The sequence below is a fragment of the Lottia gigantea genome, assembly GCF_000327385.1.
Source record: "Lottia gigantea unplaced genomic scaffold LOTGIsca_2, whole genome shotgun sequence".
Lineage (NCBI taxonomy): Eukaryota > Metazoa > Mollusca > Gastropoda > Lottiidae > Lottia > Lottia gigantea.
The window spans coordinates 2,638,130-2,649,303 of record NW_008708400.1 but is presented as its reverse complement, the minus strand read 5'-3'; the positions used below and the strand labels follow the sequence as shown (position 1 = coordinate 2,649,303).

General features: G+C 32.6%; 1 protein-coding gene across 1 annotated transcript; it reads right to left on the bottom strand.

Moving 5' to 3' along the window:
- Positions 1-9,158: 9,158 nt before the first annotated feature.
- Positions 9,159-9,602, bottom strand: LOTGIDRAFT_103847 (hypothetical protein; the record flags this gene model as incomplete). The annotated part of the gene is made up of 1 exon (XM_009053288.1): positions 9,159-9,602. A coding segment is annotated over one exon (444 nt), but the record flags the coding sequence as incomplete, so codon positions are not given.
- Between the last annotated feature and the right edge of the window lie 1,572 nt (positions 9,603-11,174).

Genomic DNA, 11,174 nt, shown 5'->3' with positions numbered 1-11,174 from the left:
AGTTTCATGGTCTCCAGCACTATAAATAAAAACATCAACTTAATTACATGGTCCCTAGCACTAATAAATAAAAACATTAACTTAGTTACATGGTCTCCAGCGCTATAAATAAAAACATTAACTTAGTTACATGGTCTCCAGCACTATGAAAAAAAAAATTAACTTAGTTACATGGTCTCCAGCACTAATAAATAAACACATCAACTTAGTTACATGGTCCTTAGCACTGATAAACAAAAACATCAACTTAGTTACATGGTCCCTAGCACTAATAAATAAAAACGTTAACTTAGTTACATGGTCTCCAGCACTATAAATAAAAACATTAACTTGGTTACATGGTCTCCAGCACTATAAATAAAAACATTAACTTAGTTACATGGTCCCTAGCACTAATAAATAAACACATCAACTTAGTTACATGGTCCTTAGCACTGATAAACAAAAACATCAACTTAGTTACATGGTCTCAAGCACTATAAATAAAAACATTAACTTAGTTACATGGTCTCCAGCACTATAAATAAAAACATTAACTTGGTTACATGGTCTCCAGCACTATAAATAAAAACAATAACTTAGTTACATGGTCTCAAGCACTATAAATAAAAACATTAACTTGGTTACATGGTCTCCAGCACTATAAATAAAAACATTATCTTGGTTACATGGTCTCCAGCACTATAAATAAAAACATTAACTTAGTTACATAGTCTCCAGCACTTTAAATAAAAACATTAACTTGGTTACATGGTCTCCAGCACTATGAATAAAAACATTATCTTGGTTACATGGTCTCCAGCACTATAAATAAAAACATTATCTTGGTTACATGGTCTCCAGCGCTATAAATAAGAACAATAACTTCTTTTCATTGTTTATATTACCATTACATAAAAACATTAACTTAGTTTCTTGGCTTCAGAACTAATAAATAAAATCATTAACCTAGTTACATGGTCTCCACAACTATAAATAAAAACATTAACTTAGTTTCATTGTCTCCAGCACTAATAAATAAAAACATTAACTTAGTTACATGGTCCCTAGCACCATAAATAAATACATTAACTTAGTTTCATGGTATACATTACTAATAAATAAATCAATTAGTCTCATGGTTTAAATTACTAAAAATTGAAATGAAATGAAATGTAGAGTTTTGTACTTTTCTGCACCATATGGGCTAATGAAGACGGGCAACGCCATGTAGGGTGCAATGAGGGAAATTTTGCCAGGACAGTGGCATTAGCCTGCTTTTTTTCGATTTCCAACTGTCGAGGGATCTTTAACGTGCACAGCCTGTAGCACACAGGGCCTCAATTTATTGTCCCATCCGAACGACTAGACGCTTTTTCCATGTCAGCCCTCGTACCTGCATCACTGACAGGGGGAAACCGGGTTGAAAAATCCGAAGGTATTATCTCGACCTATGCCGGGATTGAACCCTGGGCCTTCAGGTTAGCGAGCAAGTGTCTAACTCACTGAGCCACTGCATCTCCCCACTAAAAATTGAAAACACTGTAAAGTTCACTGAGACTGAGAGTAAAATCTAGTTGATTTAGTAAGTTTACAATATGGCAGTACAGTATAAGTATATATATATATATCAATAATCAGTTACCTGGATTCACCATGATGGGAAGGTGTAGGACTTGCTGCTGCGCCTAATGGGGCCCATCTTTCCGTTGGCTTCTCATAATTCTGCTCATCAAAACTGTCATAATCATATGCATCATTACCAGTATCAGGTTCCTGTGGGGAACTAGGTTCAGTAACTATTGTCAGAGAGGTGCTAGGTTCAGATATACTTGTGGATGTTTCAGGTTTTGCCTCTGTTGCTTCTGCCATTTTGTTTTTAAGATTTTTTTTATCAATTCTGAAAATAGAAAGCATTATATCTTTAAGAGGCCAAAAACGAACATGTACCTATCAAAATCACAAATCATATGTCTACCAGCTGATAAAATCAATGAAGTACACATGAAATGAGTTTAATTGTTATTTGATCTTTTAAGATACTTGAGTGACAAAGACCAGGTGTTCACAGAGAGAATAATGAACACTATAATATAAATCTGAATTATATAGTATCGTTCCCATCCCATTCTACCTAAAAAAAGATGGACTGTGAAACAAAACCTGAAATCCTAAAACAACATAATGGCGAAACATTAGTAGCAACTATGAAATATTTACATGAGGAATTAGATCAGAAATCACAATTAGACTAAATCAACACTACACAATCAAAAGGTTATTCCGAGGAGCATTTCACCTATTGCTTGTGCCACGTAATTCCAGCACTTTCAGAGGGAAGAAATTTGATTGGCTGGAGTTATATGGAGAAGTTGTAGACCCTAACTGGAGTGGTCTTGTGTCTCTCAAAAAGACTAGATTGAATAGGCACAAATATCCATTAAGCATTTGTGCGTTGAAATAAAATTTCATTTCATTGATCTGAATGATTAATACAATAACAACATGGTTTTATTATCTCAATCAGGAAACAGGTGCTGACTCTTATCAATATGTAAATAGGTCTATCTTGACAATAATTCATCTCATTATAGCTATCTATTGTACTGGTTTGTGATAAATTCCATTTTCATGTTATCAAGCTATTATAAACTATGTCTTATACCTTGAGTGCAATGGCCACCATTCTTGTATCATAGAAAGCAGTTATTTGATGGTACGCTATTGGATACATCCAATCATAGCCCTCAATAGAAATATTGTAGCTAACTGTCAACAGGCTTTTTGTTGAGGTCTCTGATTGGCTGTATTCCTCTGCATACATGCCTGCATTTACAAACTTCTGTGATAAGAGAAAGGTGTTTATTGCAGTCAAGGCAGATGGGTAAATTCTGGCTTTGACTTTCCCTCATTCAACAAGTAATTCAAGATCAATTTTAAAGATAGTGGACCACAGCAATATAAGCCCACCACGGCATGCGGGTGGTAAAAACGAAACATCCATTTTAAGTTTCATCAAAATCGGTTGAAAACTAAGAGAGTAATAGCATATTCAATATTTTGGGGCAAGGGCAATAACTCTGCTTCCAATGATCGAAAATAGCTCAAATTCAAACTTGATCTTCGTTTTATGAATATGTATACACATACCAAATTTCATTTGATCCCATCCAAAAATCTAGTTTTTAGAGCGCTTACAAGCAAATGTTGACGGACGGATGGACCGACGGACAGACAGGGGTGCCAACAATATAGATAGAGAGATGTGGGCGTATAAAAAGGAGTAAACATTAACTGAAATTAAATAGAGTTGAATGCCATATTAAGTGTGCAAACAGATCAGTTTGTATGATTTCTTTTCTGTTTAATCCAAAAGAACAAAATATGTTTTTAATGCTGAAAGAGTTGAAATTAAATTCTACAGTATTAAAAGAATATTTTAAAAACTATAGCCTTGTAGCATACAAGTTTTATTACCACTGTTAATAAGAATTATTGATTACTGTGTATTAATGCACAGAACACCTGAGCGGTATAACTAAACCATGGAGCATGGAGCTGTAACTATACAGGATATTAACCAAACCTTACTAAGCTGAAACAGTCACAGATTGGTTGCTTCTCAGATGATAAGAGCTTAATTCTAGCTGTCACTATCTCAAAATTGACAACAGTATGACATCATCAATTAAAACTGAAATTGAAGATGTAAACAAATGACAACAAGGCATGCCAGTGCCTTTGTTCTTTGATTGCAGGCAAGCCATAATTAAAATTCTATGGAATTAAGCTTTAGAAGCTGGGAAGGGTACAATTAAGACCACTGTATCCTTTCTTTCAAGCTTACAATAAGATATATGCTTGGAATGATCTGGTGAAACGAGTCATTCCAATAAATTTGGCACCTGAACCAGAGTCTTCATATTATTGTAACTGTAGAAATTCACCCATTCATATATTTATGTAAATTGGATCAATCATTACAATTAATCATCAAATTCTGGAAAAAATAGCCTATCCTAATTACCTTTTGATATTTTGTTGGCAAAAGACCAAGTAATTAGTCACAATGTCACTGAAATCAATGTAATTATGCTAATCAAGAATTATGCATTTCTTGTTCAATTATATCCTTTACACTACAAGAGATGGTCCAAATATTTCAATACCTATAACACTTATTGGTAAATATAGTTGCATTCTCTCGAAAATATCAACACGAAACACAAGTCAATGAAAATACCAATCAAAATTTTGTCTTGAATTTATACCTCAATAAAGGTTTTATTAGATGTTTGTGCTTCATGGAGTTTCGAAAACCTTTATTTGATGTCTTCACCATCGCAAATATCATAGATCTTAGCTTTCACTATAGTGACCACTAAATTATTTAGACATGATGGTCATGTAATAAAGGAATAATTCCTTGTTTAATTTCTTCTTCTGTTCCTCATTTCATAAAGTGTTAACATATTCAGTGAACTTGTGAGTAGAACATGGAGTTTAAGATATACATTCAACCATAAAATAATTCAGTACCGTAACTAAAAAATAAGTTAAATCTTACCATCACAATTTCAATAGGTCCACAAATTAACTGTTCTCACAGAGTCTATTAGTCCTTTTTGATAACTATTAACATATATTCCACAAAAAGGCAATATGTATGTCTGTTCACCCTCACAGAATGGATTAAGCCTACAGTTCAATATGAATAGATAACAATGTAGATAATTGATTATAATACTGGCCTAGAGCTGGTGGAAAGGGTCAAGGTAATTATATGACAGATGTTGAGTTAAGAGTAGGCCTAACTGTTAATTCTTCTGATTATTATTATTGTTAAGTATTAACTATTGTTCTGATTAGAGAAATTAGGCAGGACTTGATTGGACATCTCAGTTATATTGAGGCAGGACTCCTGTTCATTTCATTTACATAACTTAATATTATGGTATAGGAGCCTACATGTACTACTCCTAAGTGACAGATAATAAAAATATCTTTAAGGGATAGAGTTAGGTATATATTTGCTTTACCAGCTTATAAAACACAATTTCAGATATCTGCATCATTTTTCAATGTTAACATCTGAAAATCAGATCTACTCCAACTATAATACAAAGTCAAATAAGACCTTCATTACTTGGGACTTCATCCATCATAGCTGTCTAATAGAATGTACATGTAAACTTATGTATAGTAATGTAATATAGACCTGTAAGTGACATATTTAATTTTGGCTAATCTTAACAATATTGTTATTTAATTATCTTCATCACTGTTCTGTTCTGTTTATTCCCTGCCTTTTTGTTCCCACACCCCTGCTATGTACTTGATTTAAACAATATTTATTTATGCAAAATTTAACATATAAATTACATAAAATATATATAAATTGGATTCAGAAAAAATAACACAGCTTAAGTGAATCCGTCTCTATGAAATGCTATGTTACTTCTGTACTTTGTTTTTAAAAGTGTGTCATACCATAATTTATTCCTTTGTGGTGTATTTCTTATATCTGTAATAACATATGAGATTGCAAAATACAACATTTTGACTAAAAATCTATAATGCAATACGTGCTACTTATATTGAACCATTTTGTACTTTTATCAAATGATTACCAATTCTTGAGAAAATAAACAGAGCTTCTTTAAATCCATAACATAATACTCATTAATATTGCTAAGTATAAACAGTGGTCAGGCTAGAGATTTATTCATTGCTTGATTAGATGACAAAGGATAACCTGTTCCCATTCACTGATTGAGCCACTCAACCTTGTAGTCAATATAGTAGTCAATGAGAACAAGTCTGAGCACTGTATATTTGATCAGTTAGTTTTTAATGTGAAGAAATCAAGTATGTGGTGTATAAGAATTCAGATCTTTAACATGTATTTTAGTCATTCATACATAGAAAGACATTATTAACATATTAACTTATCAGTTCTATCATTCTACTTTCAGTTCATCTTCTTTAGATCAATTAAGTGATCATTTTATCACTTCGTGTAAAGTAAACAAAATTAGTTCAGTTTAAAATACAAGAGCAGTATTGACTGTTCCCACAAATACATTGACAAATACCTTGGCATACTTGCAACAAAACTCACAGTAAGATTTTTTATGAAACAGGACCCAACCCATAAATATCAACCTTTCCTGCTCCTTATACAACTATTTGAACTGTCAACTGAAGAAGTTCTTATGTTTCCAATTAATTTGAAATCTTGTCTCAGAAGTTTCACGTATATTCCCTGTGGTATTTACAGACCTGATTCTAATGCTGGAAACCAGGAGTGTCATAGAGAAATGTAGTTGAGATATGTAAATTATAACATCTAAGTGGCTAAATATTTAATTTAATATGTAAATTATATTAACACCTCATAAGGAAAGAGTTTTTCTTTTAATAATACAAAGAACAATATTCCAGCAATCTAATTTAAATTAGACCTCACTTTCGTTCAGTATTTCCATTTATTTTTTTTATCTGTAGTGTCTATATAAAAATAAAAGAAAAGTTTGGTCTAATTTTAAATTAGACTAAATATTTTAGTTTCTATCATAAACATCAAGTTAAAGGGACATTCCGTTTTTTCGTAAAAAACTAAAAAAAATCTGTCCGTTTTAAACGCCAAAAATATTTAAAAACATTATGTAAGGTTTTGATGTTCGTTAAGTTAATGCTTTTTGGAAGCTGTTAAAAAACTACTAAATGGAATTGAGTGAAATCAACTCCTTATTGTAGAGATTTATTTCTCTTATGTATTCAAAAGATTTCAACTAACAATATCGAGCAATAATGAAGCCCAACACCAAAACTAGGTCAAACTGCTTAATTAACAATTAGTACTCTTCCTTTTTAATTAACCCATTTAAAACAAATTCAGTTTGATCAAGAAGATACATAGATATAAATAGCATGCTTAAGAAATATTTTCAGGTATAATTTTGATAAAGCTTTTTACAAAAAAGCGGAATATCCCTTTAACAATTTAACATGAGCAACATCAACATTGTTCTACATGAGCAACATCAACATTGTTCTACATGAGCAACATCAACATTGTATTGTGGGAGCAACATCAACATTGTTCTACATGATCAACATTGTTTTGCATAGGCAACATCAACATTGTTTTGCATAGGCAACATCAACATTGTTCTACATGAGCAACATCAACATTGTTCTACATGAGCAACATCAACATTGTTTTACATGAGCAACATCAACATTGTTCTGCTTGAGCAACATCAACATTGTTCTGGCTATGCAACATCAACATTGTTCTGCTTGAGCAACATCAACATTGTTCTGGCTATGCAACATCAACATTGTTCTGCATGAGCAACATCAACATTGTTCTGCACGAGCAACATCAAAATTTCCAGTTTCCTATATAAAATTACTTGTAGCCTGTAATACTCACACACTTTTAAGTATTAAATTTGCCAAATATTTCATTCAGTTGATCATATATAACTTCAGAGCAAACATCAATTCGAAATAATATGAAAAACAGTTTTTTGTTTTCCTTTTGAATTTTGTTCAGTTGCAGCAATTTTGAGTTTCTGTATTGTACCATTTACGGTGGTATCTTTCTTCACTCCAGGACGCACACCATGTTTCAATAAATATTTTTCACGATATTTCATATTTCGTACTTGTTTTGTACTAGTTAGATCTTTTGCCAATTCTGAATAAATTTCTCCAGTTTTCCTTGACAAAATCTCCCCTCGCATTTTTTCTAATACTTTTGGACGAGTTCTAACTTTGGAGGTAGAAGAATCTCCACTATACGTTCCGACATATTCGTAAATAGCAACAGCTCCAAGTTCAGGATCACATGCTGAAGTAAAATAAGTGACATGTTTCTTAAAATCTGGGTTTGAAGCAAGACAAGTTTGATAACGATACATTTCTACCACATCCTCCTCCTTTGGTTGAGGGCTCAAAGGTACATGGACTAAATTCTTTCCCTTTCCAGTCTTTTTCGTGCAATAAATTCCATCTTTTTTTAGAACAATTCTAAAATTATCATGAAGTAGGTAATATTGAATGTGTGTTCGACTCATTCTATTATTCCATACGCCACAGTCATCATAGAAATTTCTCTTCTGTTTTTGCTGGACACGTTTAATATTGTCACTATTATCAACTAATAACCACATATTGGATTTATTACCAGGTGGACATTCTTCATATACTTCCTTGTGACATACTATCTTATCAAAAGCTTGGAATGCTGTCATAAAACTTCCATTTTCAATGAAACCAAAAGCTGGGCTTGGTTCTCGCTCTTTATCAAACTCCATCTTCTGTTCAGAATAACCTTCTTTACGTCTTTTGATTTCATCTTGTTGTTTGACTTCAGCTCTACTTATAGGTTTTCTTTTCATATTTTTAGATGGCATATTTCCTGCATTGCTTCCTAAATACTCATACAATGCAACTTCTCCTAACTGGGGATCGGCAGGGCAGGTAAAATAAGTGACATGTTTATGAAATTTGGGGTCTGATTTTAAAGTTGTGGAATAACGTATCATATGAAGAACTTCATTTTCTTCTGGTTGAGGTTCATAAGGAATGTAACAAGTCCCGCCACTTTTGGCTACTTTAGAACAATACAAGTCAGCACGTTTAAATATGAGTTTAAATTTATTAGTCATGTGATAATAAGAATGATGTAAACGTGATGCTGTGTTATCCCATACACCACAGTCATCATTAAAATAACACTTGCAATTATCAGATTTTCGTTTCAAATTTTCAGAGTTGTCGATGAGAAAAAATATATTTGATTTGGGACCTTTTGGACAATCCTGAAACACATGGTCATGACGCTTTATTATTTCATAGGCCTCTATGCCAGATACAAATTCACCATTAGGTAAAGGTTCAAAATCATAATCAAATACAGCTTCATCTTCTAGTATCTGATGTACATTGATGGTTTCTTCTTGAACATCAAAATCAGTATCATCTACTTGTGTTGCTATGTGTTCTACATCAGCTTCTTGTTTCACTAAACTAACTTCAACAACACCTACAGACGTGTTTATTAGTTCAACTTTCACATTATCTATAGTCGTTTCCATTTGATTTACAGAAACTGGAGTTGTTTCCACACTATTTACATTTACAATTGTTTCTGGTTGACCACCAAAATTCACAATTGTTTCTGGCTGATCACCATAATTCACACTTGTTTCTGGTTGATTACCAAAATTAACTGTTATTTCTGGTTGACCACTGTAATCTACAGTTGTTGCTGGTTGACAACCATAATCCACCGTTGTTTCTAGTTGCTTTATAGTTGTTTTTGGTTGACCTGCATGATTCATAGTTGTGTCCAGTTGCCCACCATAATTCATAGTTGTGTCTGGTCGACCACCATAATTCACAGCTGTGTCAGATTGACCACCATAAATCATAGTTGTGTCTGGTTGACCACCATAATTTACAATTGATTCTGGTTGACCACCAAAATTCACAGTTGATTCTGGTTGACCACCATAATTCACAGTTGATTCTGGTTGACCCCCATAATTCACAGTTGTGTCTATGTGACCAACAAAATTTACTGTTGTTTCTGATTTGATTGTTTCCATTAAACTATCATCATCTACGGTTGTTTCTATTTGATCTAATGTAGCATCTTCCCCCTGTGTAGCCATTTTATTTTCATAAACTTTCAATAAACTGTTACTACTGGTATATATTTATCTGAAAAGAAACCAAAAAAAACTTTCTTAGGGAATTAAACTATATTGAAAAATAATCTGTCTGAACAAATCAACTTCTTGTAAATTTTTCTTTCAACGATTGAAAATAAAACTGTTTAATTTCAAAATGCTTGCAACTTTTCTAGCATAAACAAAAATATGAAAAAATAGAAGTGCCATAAAAACCATAGAAATTTACTAATGACAACATTTATAGTTCAGAGATAAATGCAACTTACCAAATTTACATCCATTTGGTTTGGTTACAAATTTCCATAATCCAAAGCAAGTTTTTGTTGGCATGAGACAAAAAGTTACTAAAGAAGTTGATATGTTCAAGAGATTGAAAACTTAGAATAAAGCCATATTGTAGGCTTAAGTGTCACACTCTTACTTCAGATTCATTCATGTATCACGCGACAGTTTGCTTGTTTTGACACATGATTGTCATATTACCCTTGAAGTTTCTGTCTGAAACAGGAATGGTAACATCAAGAAAAGTCACACAAGTAACTTGTGTATATAAAACTGCTGCAAATACTCAATCTAACCTTAAAAAAGTAAAAAAAAAGCAATGGTATTGCTAACTAAGTCCCTGCTGAGTTTGTGGATGATGATACCTGACAATGATGGTCTCTTACCTATATCGCATATAAAAAAATGGAACATATTTCTAAGTAACACAAATCCCCAACTAACTAATATAAGAAAGGGTGGTTGTAAGGGAAAAGGTACTATATATATATAAAGTACTCAGTGCTGCAACAGACCGGCATCGTTAGTAGGCCAAGGGCTATATCTACTTGGGGTTATTTTAAACCATTTCTTCCTATCACTGACTCGGTGACTTCTTCAAGCAACCTTAAGCCTTCTTACGATGTAGTAAATCCATACATGAAATGTTGGATTTTTTTATGACATTACACAGAAAATAATCCTCACCATATCAAAACCATATGGAACCAAAAGTCATAATTAATGCCTGGAACCCACGCAGATCATCATAAACAGTTCTGGAATGAAAGACCGGAAGTTCGTCAAATTTGCCCTAGATTCTGAAAATCGATAGGATTGAGACAAATCGACAAATATGTAGGACCCTTTGCCCTTTATTTTCACTTTGGTCAGTAATTAATTACACGAAATTTCATCACCAATACTTAAATTAAAAAAATGACAAATAAGTCGATTAATAGCATAACTATTACCAACTGAATCAGCTAGAATATATATTTTATCTTGAGTAAATCTGTGATTGGTCGATTAGACCCAATTATTGTCTGAATCAAAATCTAATTTTCGCATAAAACCACATTGCTCATTCTGGTGGTCTGTTTTCGCTGGTTATGTTTAGCAAAATAATTCTGATCAATTCTAGTGAATTGTTCTTCCATTTCGTAACTTTGTTTGGAAATTAAGTACCAAACTAAAATGAACTGCTCCACATAATAATTTTGG